The 15,718-nt window shown below is 35.0% G+C and overlaps 1 protein-coding gene across 4 annotated transcripts in view; it reads right to left on the minus strand.

Annotated features, from left to right (window-relative positions):
* The window catches only part of ATPsynE (ATP synthase, subunit E), a 100,834-nt gene that overhangs the window by 13,990 nt on the left and 71,126 nt on the right, over nt 1-15,718 (minus strand). For all 4 annotated transcript variants that reach the window (XM_090404133.1, XM_090404132.1, XM_090404131.1 and 1 more), the window contains exon 4: nt 6,983-7,084. In XM_090404133.1, the coding sequence (XP_090260259.1) occupies nt 6,983-7,084 (102 nt within the window). The remainder of the gene's footprint in view (nt 1-6,982; nt 7,085-15,718) is intronic.

The raw sequence follows: 15,718 nt of genomic DNA on the forward strand, positions 1-15,718 counted from the left end.
TCCACAAACTCTCAATCTATCCTCATAGGGAAAATTCCATTGACCACTACCTTACCCCAAAGAAACCAAAGAGACCAGATCAGAGCACAGTGATCCAGATGTAGATGTATCAAGGCCTTATAAAGAGAAATAATAACTTCCTTATCTCTACTTGTTAGTGTGTTCTTCAATAGCCAAGTAATGAACCTTGCAGCACACCACTAGTCACCTGGTGAAGTGTTTAGAACATTCAATAGCAACTGAAAGAAATCATTTTGTAACCATCCAGAATATTAATACATGAGGACTCTAACAGTTTATTGTAGTTGCATTTATCTATTTATAATATATACATATATATATATATAATTTTTTTATTTATTTTATTTATTTATTTTTTTTTTCTTTTCTATCACTAGAGGTCAGGCTAGAAAAAAGATTTATTAACCACGTAGATTTAGTTTACTGGTATAGAAAGCATGAGCATGTAGCTTGGTTCTGTATACAGTTGTATTCTTCCGATGATGACCTCGATATAGAGGTCGAAACGTCAAGTTTTATTTTATTTGTAATTAATAAAATAATCTGTTCAACACGTGTGTTTTTGAGTCCCTAAATCTACAAATATGAGTGTAATGAGTGGAATGGGTTGCCAGAGTCAGTGTTAGTACTTTATTACAACTGACTCTGGCAACCCATGCCACTTATTCACAACTCTCCAAGCAAAAAATCTAGTGTTCACACTCCTACTAACCACACCTTTATTCAACTTCCAGGGATGACCTCTTGTTCTGGCCCCTCCAGCCAGGTGCTGAAACATTTCCCCTGCATCCAACTGCACCTATCAACCAACTTCTGCAATCCACAAACCCTCAATCTATCCTCATATGGAAAATTCCATAGACCACTCACCATCTTGGTTGCTCGCCTCTGAATCTTCTCCACCACTTCCTTATCCCAAAGAAACCAAGGAAACCAGACCAGAGCACAGTGATCTAGATGTAGATGCATCAAGGCCCTACAAAGAGAAATCCACAAACTCTCAATCTATCCTCATAGGGAAAATTCCATTGACCACTACCTTATCCCAAAGAAACCAAAGAGACCAGATCAGAGCACAGTAATCCAGATGTAGATGTATCATGGCCTTATAAAGAGAAATAATAACTTCCTTATCTCTACTTGTTAGTGTGTTCTTCAATAGCCAAGTAATGAACCTTGCAGCACACCACTAGTCACCTGTTTTCACCTTGATTCTGTCTTTCCATATATCACTTTTTGATATCTGTCTAGCAGCCACCCTCTTATCCACATAACCAGTGTCATATCCATCCCCATTTGTCCTAATTTGCATAACAGAGTTCCATGTGGTATTTGGTCAAATGTTTTTGCAAAATCCAATTGAATCATCATGTAACCATTTCTCTTATCCACTTCAGCTGTTCCTCCATTATAAAAAGTTAGTAAATTACTAAAGCATGACCAACTCTTCACAAAACCATGTTGCCCCTCAACACAGTATCATATTTTTATCCACCCATTCTTGAATTCCCTTTTTGACTAATTTTTCCAGTACTTTTACCACTGCAGCTGAGATATTGATACTGCAGTCTTAGAGCCTCCCTTACGCAAGGGAGATTCTAAGATGTTACATATGTTGCAATATGTAACATATGTGACAGATGTTGATGTGGGAACAAAGGTGGAGGCATTGGCAGTTCCCTTGCACGTTCTTGAAACCCACGCTGATATCCCATCTAATCCCACAGCTGTATTCACATTGAGATTCAGCAATATCCTATAAAACTCCAATTCCTCCACTTCTGTTACAGCAGCAGCAGAGGTGGAGTATATGGTGCATGGATATATCATACATCACTTGTATGATATACCCATGCAACGTGATCACTCAGTAACTTGACTATTATATCTGTTTCTGTCATCTCGTGATCATCATCACTCATAGCGGTTAATCTGCCATAGTCATTCTTCCTCTTACTTGCCATGTAACAAAAGAAATCTTTATGATTACCTTTGGCCTGCTCAGCTAGATTCTTCTCATAATCTGATTTTGTCTTTCTTGCCATGCTTGTCACCTTTCTTGCCTAACCCTTGTTCATTAGTTTGCTGGTCACATTTTTCCTTATATCCTCCACAGCAATTTCTTCTGCAGCTCATGCTTAATAACTACTCATCTATCTAACCCCTACCTGATTAACCCTCCTTACCTTAGGTATACAATTTAATATTGCTTCCACTAGATGACCCTCAATATTCATATTCATAGCTTTGCTGATAACAGCACTCTATACTTTGCTTTCTCATTTTCATTGGAGGAAAATGCTCTATAATTAGCACTTCAAGTTCTTCTTTAACCAATTTCTTAAATACTGATCTCATTACCATTTTTAAGTGGGATCAGGATAACTTGGTGAGCTATAATGCCACCAAAACACAGCACAATCTTATTTCCAGGAAGAAAGGCCATGCCTCACTTTCCCTCACTATCAACAACATTCTGCTTGCCAATCAGGCCTAGTTTTCTCTTCTTGGGTTAACTCTCACATCTAAGCTATCTTAGCATAAAACACATTAAATAGATAGCCTCTTTAGCTTGGTATTCTTTTTCATTCAAACAGTATTTCTCTCTGCTACTAAACTGCTGACACTTTACAAAGTTCAAATCCATCCGAATTTAGAAAGCAGTCCTCATATTTGGAGTGGTGCAGCTAGGACCTTCCTCAAAATGCTTTATTGTATTCAGAAGTAAGCAATTTGCTTAAATGAGGACCCCTTCCTCAACAACTATCCCCACTTTCTTTTCCATAGATGCTCTGTTGCTGATCTATGGGTACTGTTCCTCAGAACTGGCCACTACTTTTCCTTTAATCATGTATGAACATGAGCAATTGCTGATCAACACCTTTATATAGTCAACTAGAAACTAAGTTGCCATCCTCCAATCTTTGGAACAGTCTTCCCCATATCATTTTCTCCAATGATAATTCTCAAGTATTATAGCCACATTAACAAATTTCTGTCTTCTTTCTAGCCTCTTGCCCTGAGCAATAGTCCAATTGCTCAAGGAAATAACTTTTACCAAAACCTTATTACAGTTTATCCTTTAAAACAATAGCGAGAGATTTTCTTTTAGATGTACGTCTGTTTATTGTTCATTGGTGAAAAACTCAGATAAATCTATTGGTCTCTGTTTTCTAATTCTTAATTTTCTACCATCACCTCTAAAAAAAAAAAGATTCCATTCAAATATCACACATTACATTAATGTTCGGAATGGTCGATATAAGATGCACTCGAAGTTTTTAATATCTGCTGTGAGAAATAAGTGGAGTTATTAAATTTGAAGATAGTCCACTCCAAGCCATAGTAGCAATGGAACCAAATGGCTCTATCGTCATTAAGAAATATCACTAAAGTTTAGTGATACTTTATAACATAAACATAAGTTAAAAAGATTGTTTGAACAAAGCAACTTTAACTTACAAACCAATTATTAATTCGAGAAATTTATAGCTATTAAAAACACAGAGACAAGTGAATTTAATTATTAATTATGAGAAGCTAATATTTCATGCCAGGCTAATAGTATTGATGCTCTTTTATACTATTAGCCTGTATATATACCATAGTAGATGCACAATATAGCAAATACTACTATAATGAAATGATACATGACACAGAAGTATGGAAAAGTCACAGCCTAAGTCACACAGAACCAATACTATTTTAAGCTCACTATTACAAACATTAAAAGCTCAAAACCTTCTGGCAGTGAACTTGACGTCCTAGCAGATGATGTCACAATCAGTTAACAAAGGAAATGGCAGAAAATTTTGTTATAACCACAGAACACAAAGAAATCTCAGGAAAGAAAACAAAAGAAAATAGCTGAAAATAGAACAAGAGAAATAGCAGGAACCATCATACATAAAGCACACAAAATAACATGAAAAAGTACAAATGCACTAACAGGAGATATGAGAAAGTACTAGATGAGTATAAAATTATAAAAATGGAAATCCAGAATTAATGTTTAAACTTTGAAATGTACTTCAGCTTAAATTAATGTCATTTAACTGAAATCTTCAAAATGAATTGAATACATGTAGACTGTACCATTAAAATAAAAAATGTAAGTCAAAAATTCTAGATTAGAAATTTGGAATATTTTAGTTTATAAAGAATCTTTCAAGCACAAAATGAACTTTTAACCAAACAAATTTCATAACTTTTACCTAAACTTTAATGCTGTGTTTTATGGGAAATGTAGTGGGGAATCAGTAAATTTAACTGAATTTCCTCCAAATCAATTCAATCTGTTACCTGCCAAGACTCCAACATTATCAGATCTTATATTTCTGTCTTCGAAGGCATTTTTTACTGTATTAATCCACTTATATATTGGTCTTGCTCTGGGTCTTTTTCCTTACAACCTGGCAGGGAACACTTGTTTTGCTAATCTTTCCTCTCCCATTCTGTTTAAGTGACCATACCACCTGAGATTAGCTCTGCTAACACATTCCTGGATGTTAACAATATCAAGTTCTTTCTTAATTTCAATATTTTTAATATGATATTGCCATTGATGCCATCTATTCACACCCCTAATATATCTCAGGAATCTCATATCTGTGGTCAAGTGTTTTTATTTCTAACCCAGCTCACAGGTCCAAAAATTAAAATTGGTCTGAATACTGACTTATATACAGCTAATTTAGTGTTTTGACTAATTTCTCTCTTATTCCATATAAATTTATTCAGTTGACTTCCTATCATATCAGCTTTGTTGATTCTGTTGTCTATTTCCATATTGAAGTTACCATTTTCACTAAAAATCATGTCTAAGTAACTGAAATGTTTTACTTGTTCTATAGGTTCTCCATTCACAATGCAGTTGATAATTTCAATGCTTCTGCCTATTTTCAATATCTTTGTCTTGTTATTGCTGACCTTCATACCAAATCTATTATAACAGTTATTCAATTTAGTCAGGGAATTTTGCAGACTTGCAGTGGATTTATTTAGAAGTATAACATTGTCTGCATAAAGCAAAGAGCTGACATTAACATCTCCAATTTTGATATCAGGCTTAATACCACTTTCCTTCATAATGTGATCAATATAGATAATAATTAACAAAGGAAGAATAATGTACATCCTTGTCTGACACCAGATTTAACATTAAACCATCTTCCTGTACTTCCTTAAATTCTAACTGCTGACTTACAACTCAAATAAAGACCGAGTATTGTTTGATATAATATCCCATTGACACCATATAACTGTAGCGTTTTGAATAGCTTTTCTCTTGGCACTTTGTCATATGCCTTTTCCGCATCTACAAAACTTAAATACAACTTAAATACAGATCTTTATATTCCCACGATTTCTCAACTATTTGTCATGAAGTGAAAATCTGATCCTGACAGCCTCTGTTTTGCCTTGTTCTTCACCAAGCTTCCCTTCCACAATCTTTCTCAACCATTTCTCAAGTACACTTCTATAAATCTTACCTAGACCTTCTGAACTATGCAGTGCAGCCACTGTAAGACTTTTATACTTCCATACTTGAACATTTCTAGTAGAATATTATCTCCTCCAACTGCCTTTTCACATTTCAGGCTTTTGATGGCTTTTTCTACTTCAAATATGGATACATATTCCTGTTGAGTGTTTTTTTTTTTATCACTGTGCCATCACTGATTGTTTCATTTAGCAATTTTTCAAAGTAATTACTCCATACATGAAGGATTTTCACATCACCTTTATCATCTCTAATTCCTTTTACAGCACTCTTTTCTCCATCTCTGAGCTTTTTCAACAGCCTCCACAATATATTGCCACCTACCTGATATTTATTTTCTATGTTCTTAATAAAACATACGTGGCATATCTGAATTATCATTCCAGGATGCTTGAATTGGCTAGAACAAGTTCCATGTCTGAACAGAATTTCTGGATTACGTAAAAAATATTTTAAAATAAAATAAAGGGAAAAAAAAAAAAACATAAAGGAAGAGGCAGAGGTTTTATAAGAATGTGATGGCCAGCTGTGATATATAGTAAAAAAAAAAAAAAAACATGAGCAAAGAAGAGGCAGAGATGCTGACTTAGGTAGATGTGTGGGTTACGAGGAAAGAGAAGATTAGAAACAACATTAGAATCGAATAGGATAGCTATAACTTGTCCAATTAAAAGATCAACAGGTGAATGGAGATATAAAAGGGAAAGACCAAAAAAAGACATGGTTAAAAGTAATAAGAGGAGACATGGAAGGTTTTAGGGTAAGTAAACAATGCTTCAACTCTCCAAATAACATGCTATAGGCACATAGATGTTTGTGGATGTTTTTAGGTGGAAAACGAACTTCATTACTTGGTATGAGGCGACCATCAGAAGCTTGAAGTGGCGCGAAAAAAGTTCTGTGTTTGTTCTCTAGATCAAGGTTTCCAGATTATCCTTAGTCCATAATACAAATGTACAATCAGCTTAAAGCCCTCCTATGAGTAGAATTCACATGAAAAGAAAACTTGAAGGAAGGAGTGGAGGGAAAAGATTTGTAAAGCAAACCCCAAACAGATCAAATATTAGCACTTTCTAAAGTTCAATGGAGCCTATGTCACTCAGCTGGTATTGATGAGCCATTTAGTTGGAAAGACCCAGGTTTGAATTCTGTCTATGATGTCATGAACCTTTTTCAGGTGTTTTCAATCAAATAGTCAGCTAGCTGGTCTCATACGAAGATAAAGGGTTTTTCACGTGGAAACTTGAGATTTTCATTGCTCAAAAGAAGCAAACCAGCCACTGAGTACACAGATCTACAGACTTAAATAATCATCCTTGTGGTTAACAGGAATTGCATTAATTGCCTAAACCCCTAAACAGGTAACTCAATCCATCTTGGATAGAAAGCTGAATGAGATATCCTTAAAAAAAATAATAAACATACTAATTAAATTATAACCTCACAGAAAAAAATTACCTTTAGTTAGTCGTTTTTTCTCAGCTGCTAGTTTAGCATCAAGAATAACTTTCTGTTTGGCTTCATATTCTCTTCTGGCATTTTCTTTTTTGCTTAAAGATCCTGAAAAGGCAAATTTTATTAAATAAAAATAATAGTGAGTTACTAAATTACTACTAATAATGAATGTTAATTACTGTCAACTAATAATTAATAATCCACATTTTCAATTAACTATATTAAACTATGTTGCAAAAATTATGCTTCCCAAATCTCAATAATTAATTCTTACCTAGACTGTGTCCTAAGAGTACCTTCCACTAAATACTGATCAGTATCGTAGGTGTTCTGGTCAACTGTTCTGCCAGATGAGTAGTCAATCACCTTTGTGAAGATGAATATGTTCATATCTCCTTCAAATGACAACTTTTTTTATAGGCAATCACAAAGTTGAGATCACAACTCTGTCTTGACCACTAACCTTTGCACTTCAATTTCTTTGAATCACATCATAACATCTCTGCAGTATGAACAGTAGTACATTATTATGATAATGTACTACTGTTCATACTGCACAGTAGTACATTATTATGATAATACTTCAGTGATTTCTGAAGACTGCCACAACAAATCACATGCAACAGATAATTTTCCATATATCAATATTTCAACAAGAGTTGTTAGCAGCAACTAAATATGTACAGTTTTGTCAATGTTAGGTTAGGAAGCATGAGATCCAGTTTTTTCTCATGATGTGCAGTATGGGCAACCAGATGTTGGGAGTATATCTTCAGTGAATATATTAATTCTTTTGCCAAGAGAGGGAGCACTTATACATCTAAAGTGTGTCATTACACACTTTAGATGTGTGTAATAACAGCATAGCACACATCTAAAGTGTGTGTTGTGCTGTTATTACCACTGCCGAAAGAATGTAATTTTTTCATGTTTTAGTTAATATTATTAACTAAAACATACACAAAGTTCGGTGCATGGAAAGAGAAAAATGCAGAAAGGCCAAACTTTTGAACCACCTAACGTTCCTTAAACGTTGCAGGGAATTCTCCATCATTCCAAAGTTCCTCATAGTCAGAGGTCATATCAACTCTATATCGGCTAAAAAAATTTATCTACGCACTTCATTGGCGCTTGTAAGAGAAAGGATTCTTGCACAAGATACAAACTTAATAAAAGTGATATTAATTGCTGCAAGTTCTTTGATGAAATTTCCAACAATTAAGAATACACCATATGGAATCAATTAGATCAAATGATACAACGCAGTTACGAAAAACTTTCAAACTTTATAAGGACAAACAAATTAGGAAATTCAATGAACTGCACAAGAAAAAATATCGGACACAAAACAATCTCCCAGATGGCAAAGTGATTTTTAATTTGTCAAATCATAGCCTCACAAAAAATGAATCTGACATTCTCAAAAAAGGTTTTAATTTCACGATTACGCCCAAACACATTCCTAAAATTGATTTTATGTGTGGAATTGAAAAAGGCCTATATCCACTACCACAAAACGTGGCCGACACTATTAGATCCAAAAGTACAATAATCCTAGCCAAAGCCAAACAACCTGTTCTCAACACGTCTTCTTATGATAGAAAGGCAATTCTCAACTTGAAGAAAAGCAAAGATATCATTATTACAAAAGCTGATAAGGGAAATTCTACAGTTATCCTCAACTCTAAAGATTATTATGATAAGTTAAATGTATTACTATCAGACAACTCCACTTATAAGATCCTAGACAGAGACCCCACAATAAAAAATCATAATGAAACAAACCAACTAATCAGAAATTGTAACATTTAGCCAGAAGAAGTGAAGAGAACACTAAAATCCTCATATCCTATCACTCCAAGACTATATGGGACACCTAAAATACATAAACAGGATATACCTCTCTGTCCAATAGTTGATGGAAGATCATCACCAACCTACCTTTTGGCAAAGCATCTTGCAAACTTATTAAATAATAAAATAAGATTAACAGAATCCTATATCAAGAATAGTCAACATTTTGTAAATAAACTCCAAGCCATTAAGATTGCACCAACAGACATACAAGCCAGTCTAGATGTTGTATCCCTTTTCACCAATGTACCAGTAGAAGAGGTAATAAACATCATCCAAGATCTCTTTCCTCTAGACATCACACAGATGTTTAGACATTGCCTTCAATCTAATTTCTTCAAGGATAACAACACCATATACCAACAATTAGAAGGCCTAGCAATGGGAAGCCCACTATCACCATCTTGTGCAGACCTTTACATGGAAAAACTTGAAAAAGAAATTCTCTCTGCAATCTCTCCGAGACCATCTACATGATGGAGATATGTTGACGATATCTTCATCATATGGCAAGACAGCTTAGATAACCTAAAATTGTTTGTGGATAAAATCAACTCAATACATAGCAAGATAAAATTCACTCTGGAAGTGGAAAACAACAACCAACTGCATTTTTTAGATATCTTCATAAAAAACAACCTAACAGTGTCAAATTATCTATTTAGAGAAAGCCCACAGATTCTGGAAGATATCTTCATTATACTTCAAACCATCACAAGACACACAAACTGAGCATTATCCACATGTTAACACATAGAGCCAAAAAGTTTATATCAGAAGAGGAGGATACACAGAATGAACTCTCACTAATAGCCAACACATTATCACAAAATGGATATCCTCAAAACATTATCAAAAAATATCTATACAATGACAACCCCAGACAAGAAGAATCCCACCATCAGCACATTTCTACTGTAGTGATACCTTTCATCAAGTCAATTTCTTATCAAATAGCAAGAATACTAAGAGCCCATAACATCAGAGTGGTCTTCAAACCAACCACCAACATCAGACAAGTTTTAGGATCCCTAAAAGATAAAGTGCCGTTCTACAAATATCCAGGAGTATATTACATTCCCTGTTCCTGTGGTCTTGCCTACATCAGACAACTTTCATGAAGTTTAGAAATTAGACAAAAAGAACATGTTGGTGATGTAAACCACAACAGAAGTATCTCTTCCAGCTTAGCACATCATTTCTGTACGTCTAACCACAAGATAGATTGGCAAAACAGCTCCATGCCATATCTCGATGACGACTACAGGCATCGTTTATTTAAGGAAGCCACAATAGTGTCAATAATCGGCGGAAACCTCAACAGAAATCAGGGTGTAATTCTAAACAGTTCTTGGAAAAACTTGATCCTCTCTCTCAATCAATCTGAACTACAACTAGCCAGTAATCACATTACACGTCTACAACGCATGTGTGATAACGAATGAGAACAATAAGTCCTCTCTGTCATGCGAAACGTGTAACCATAGCTACTAGTTGGTTTACAACGTTTTTTATATTCCTTTCAATTTGCATTTATTAGTTTACATATCTCTGTAAACACCTTGAAAAAGCCAGACAGTTTGTTGGCAAAACTGGTAGGTTTTAATATAAGTTTTATTGTAAACTGGTCTGTATTAATAAAATTGTATTTCTATTATAAAACGGCCAAATATGTATAATTTAAATAATTTTAATATTAAGTTAACTCATTATTGCTTTTGCGATTGATTGAGTTGTTTAGCTTGTAAGTAAATTTTGGATATTTTTAAGTATGATATTGTCAGTATGGCATCAATGTGTGATAGAACAATGGCAGCAAAAACGTCATTATTTGGTGATTTGAATTTACATGATTTTGTACAGTGTGTGTGTGTGAGAGAGATGTATTAGTTGTGAAAATTAAAGGATTTATCTAAGGAGAGTGAAACAGGAGAACAACTTTGTATTAAGTGTTTCAACAGTGAGTGCCAGTTAGAAGGAGAGAACAAAGTGAATGTTAGTAGAGCAGATAGTTTTGAAGGTAAAATGGACAACAATAATATCAGAATTAGCATTGAACATGCAGCAAGGCTGATAAGAGAAAGAAGATAGTTTGAAGTAAAAATCGAGATTATGTCAAAAACAAGAAAAACATGATAAGAAGAAAATTATGTATGGAGACTCAAGGCTCAGAAGATTTTGTTATACTTTTAATCAAAAGTATAACAAAATTATGTTTCCCTGGCACAAAAAAATTAATGATAGTAGCCATGCAATCTGGATGCAAAAAGGTAAGGCAAAAGAACTAACAGTCTTGGTTGGCACTAATGATCTGAGAAGTGAGAGGTATTCTGTGAGAGAAGATGTGAAGGTTTGGACAAAGCCAAAATGAAAAGTGAGAAGTAAAAATTGTAAGTCTCAAGCCACACTATGACAGAGGCGAATTGAGGAGGAAGGTACTGATAGCAAACGAATCAATACACAGGTTGTGCAGAAGGAATGATGTAGAGTTTGTGGACCTATGTTTGACGGAAAGAAGGATATGCATAAAGCTGATGGATTGCATCTAAATTGTTTTAGTGTCTAGAGAGAACTTTGTTCATCGAGCATGCTGAAGCACAAATTCAGGAAAACTTAACAATTAGGGTGGATGTAAGTGAATGTGAGAATGACCAACAAATGAAGAATCTAGTCTCTCAAGCCAAAATATTGAATAGGATAGTCAATTCCAGAAGTAAAGGTGACTGGGAACCTAAAGGGATGCTGCAGTTTCCATATGCTAATGCCAGAAGTATCGGGAACAAGGAGTTTTTGGCATTGGTTAGTGCAACCTCGGCAAAAGTTACAGGCATTAGAGAGACTTGGCTAACAGCAGATGATGTACTTACAGGGATAGATTGTGAGGAGTTTAGTATTTTCAGGGAAGATAGAGATGAGTTGGGGGAAGGGATACTGCTAATGATAGCAGATAACCTGAGAGATCATAAAAAATATGGAATATTCTGTCAAGAAGGGTATATGCGGAATCACAAGGCATATGATTATGACAAGCTTAGGAGGACGTTTGAAGCTGTGCCATGGCATAAAATCCTGCAAGGGAAGGATGTTAGTAGTGCAGGGGTGATAATTAAGGGGAATCTAGAGAAAGCTATATTAAATTGTAAACCTAAGGTAAGAACGGTTAATCAGGTAGGAATAGGAGATGGATGAGTAGGGGTGCAAGAGTATTGGACCTGGTCATAGGATCAGAAGAACTATCCATAGCTAAGGTGGCTTTTTCTCAAGAGCATGATTAATGATATTACATCACTAACCATGAGCTTGAGAAAAAGAAAATGCTGCGGAAGATATATATAAGGAGAAAGGTGACAAGCCAACTCATGAACAGTACAAGGTCAGGAAAGAAGGGTGCCAGTATGATAAGGAAAGCAAAATCAGATTAGAAACCAGCCAAGCAGACCAAGAGAAATTCCAAAGAGTTCTTTACTTATGTGACAAGCAAGAGTAAGAATAACTATGAAAGAATAACCTCAATGACAGCTGATGGTCACGAAATGATGGAAGCAGATAAAATAGTTGAGTTACTGAGTGACCACTTTGCAAGAGTATATCATACAAGCGAGGTTAATTCTGTGACATGTGTGGGAAAAAGAGGTAGATAATTAGAGATTCCTGGGATACTGCAGAACTTCAACTTGAATACAGGTTTGGTATTAGATAGGATATCAGCTCATGTTTTGAGGGAATGTGCAATGGAACTGGCAATGCCTCTGACTAGGCTCTTTAAGTCTCAGCTCTGGTAGAGTTCCAAGAGAATGGAAAGAGGATAAAATAATTCCCTTGCATAAGGGAGGTTCTAAGACTGCAGTAGCAAATTATAGACCAATCAGTATCTCAGGGGTGGTGGTAAAAGTACTGGAAAAATTGGTCAAAAAGAGAATTCAGGAATGGGTGGATAAGGAATATGATACTCTATGAGGGGGAAACATGGATTTGTGTAGGGTCGGTCACACCTTAGTAATTTAGTAACTTTTTAAAATAAATCAGCTGTAAAAAAATAATATTATTTTTTACAGCTGATTTGGATAAAGAAAATGGCTACCTGATGATTCTGCTGGATTTTGCAAAGGCATTTGACCGAATACCATATGGAACTCTATTATACAAATTGCCACTGGTTATGTGTGTATAAGTGGGTAGTTGCTGGACAGCTATCAAAATGTGGTATACAGAGGAGCAAAATCCAGGTGAAAGCTGGTGACTACTTGGTGCCGCAAGGTTCAGTGCTAGGACCACAACCTTTTAATTTGTACATAAATGATATAGGAAATAACCTGAAAAGAAATATTCAGTTGTTTGCTGATGATGCAAAATTAAGTAGCGTAATAGTGAATCGAGATGACATGGAGAGCTTGCAAGATGATTTAAATAGGCTGTTATTATGGGCAAAAGATAATGGATATCAGTTTAGTGTCAAGAAATGTAAAGTTATGCATTTTGTGATAAACAGATTACTAGAGGACATATCGCTAAGGTAGCTCATAAGATTGACTGGCTATTGAAGAACACACTAAAAAGTAGAGATAACAAAGTTGTCATTCCTGTTTATAAGGACTTCATACATCCACACCTGGATTACTATGCTCAGGTCTGGTCTCCTGGATTTGTGTGTGTGTGTGGGGGGGGGGGGGGGATGAGGAAGTGATGGAGAGAATTACGAGACAAGCAACCAAGATTGTGTGTGTGTAGAACATTTCCTATGAGGATAGACTGATGGTGTGTGGACTGCAGAAGTTGGTTGATAGTCCAAAAAAAGAGAGAGATATGATAGAAACATTTAAGTTACTTAAAGGGTTTTATAGGACTGATGTAGTGGAAATAATTCAGAGCACTTTCCCAGAGGGAGCAGAACAAGGTTATTCCTGGAAGATGAGTAAAAGTGTGGGGCAACATAGTAGAGGTATGGTTAGTAGAGGTGTGAGGATTTTTCACTTGGAGAGTCGTGAATGAATGAAATGGGTTGTCAGAGTCAGGTGTTAGTGTTTTGTCTGATAAGGTTCAAGGAGATGTATAATATAACGTGTGGATAAATTGAGTCTCACGTGATGAGTCTTAAGGCTTCATGGAGATGCCTGTAAAATAATAATACTGTATTCAAAGAGATATGATAGGTATGAAATATATATATATTTCATACTTTCAAATAGGGCTTGCAGTTCTAGCTATTTTTTCTGAGTTGCCCGAGATGATAGGGAATACTACTGAGTCCTCCATTATTCTCAACCATACAGATTACAGTACTGCATTACTAATGCCACAATTATGGCTAGTCAGGTCCAGCAAAGCTTGCCCATGGACACCTTGCAAAGAATCAAATGGAAAAAGACCATTAAGCTTCACTGCAGCAAATACAAACATGCCACTTTTTTTTTTTTTAATTAACAGAGAACAAAAATCAAAAAATTGAACCACATCTTAATAAATATGGGTTCGTAAAGCTTGCTATGATTTGACAAATAGTAAGAATTAGTACTTCTCGAATCTCAAAAAATTACTGCTTCTCTTCAAGAAACTTCTACAAAATCCTACCAGCAGGTTCAGAAATGGCAGAAATATAAGGGATTGGAACCCTATAGTCTATCAAAGAACTGTTAGGTGTAAGAGTCAATTATCTGTTGGATTTGATGAGGGTTGTAATCAGTGGTGAGCTAATGGTAATTTTAACAAAGGGCTCGCATCGTCAAGCAAAAAAAAAGAGCCAAACTTAGTCCTTATAATACTTATATTGCGACTTTGTAGAGCTTCTGACAGATATGATAATTCCTGTAGGATATCAATCATTAATGCTAGATCTTTTAAAATTTCCAAATTGAAAGTAGGTTTAAAAAGCCCTTATATTTATCGTTCGATGCAAAATGCTTGCATAAAGCTGGGTAATTTCTCTACAAAGCAATAGCCGTACGTAAACTGCAAATTATCCATTGTGGTCCATACACACGGCCTATCTTTAAAATTTGATACCAAGGCTTTTGCAATCGTATTTAATTCTCACTGATTTTTTTTGGTGATTGATGATAAAAAAGCATATAATTTATCCATAAATATTTCAAAATGATTTATTTCTTTAATGTTTTTTATTGAATCGTCTAATGCTAAATGTAAACAATGAGCGCAATGCCAAATCACAATGTTGGGAAATTTTTGTAGAAGTTTGATTGCGACACCTGATTTGTTTCCTAACTTTACATTAGCTCCATCAGAACAAAATGCGATGAAATGATTTTTTATATAGTTATCAGAAAATCCATATGAATTTAAAGTAGCAATTATAGTAGCATGTATACATTCCACGGTGGTATTGTCTAGTTCTACAAGATTATTAAACAAAAACAAGGGGCTCGCAAATTTGAGAAAAAATTAACAAAGGGCTTGCGCGAGCCCCTTATAGCTCACCACTGGTTGTAACCACATAATTCCATTAAAGTTTTGACAGTGAGAAGTTCTTGTTGAAAGCCTGAGGGACAGGAGAAAACATTATGTTCTTGATTCATCAATGACTTGACAAAACCAATATTTTGGGAGGTGTGATGAACAGACTTTTGATGAATATATATCTGCTTGTAAAGGTTTCTGATAAACACTGGTTGACAAAGTTATGCCACTGAGGATGTCAAAGCATGGCAAACTACTTTTGTAAACTACCAGTATTTTCTTATTTCCATGGTGAACTGAATACGTGGGTGAAGACTACTGATCTGATGTAGGAAGGTACTTTTAAAAATTAAACTCATTATCCCATGGGGAAGAATTCCCTAAACTAATAGGCAAGTTAAGGAATCTAACAATTTAAGAATTTTAAGTTTTGTGATCAGATTGCCTTCTCAAAAAATATCACAATATGAAAGT

Source organism: Typopeltis vanoorti, chromosome 14 (genome assembly GCF_054136105.1).
Source record: "Typopeltis vanoorti isolate ZY-2024b chromosome 14, IOZ_Tvanoo_1.0, whole genome shotgun sequence".
NCBI classification, from domain to species: domain Eukaryota; kingdom Metazoa; phylum Arthropoda; class Arachnida; order Uropygi; family Thelyphonidae; genus Typopeltis; species Typopeltis vanoorti.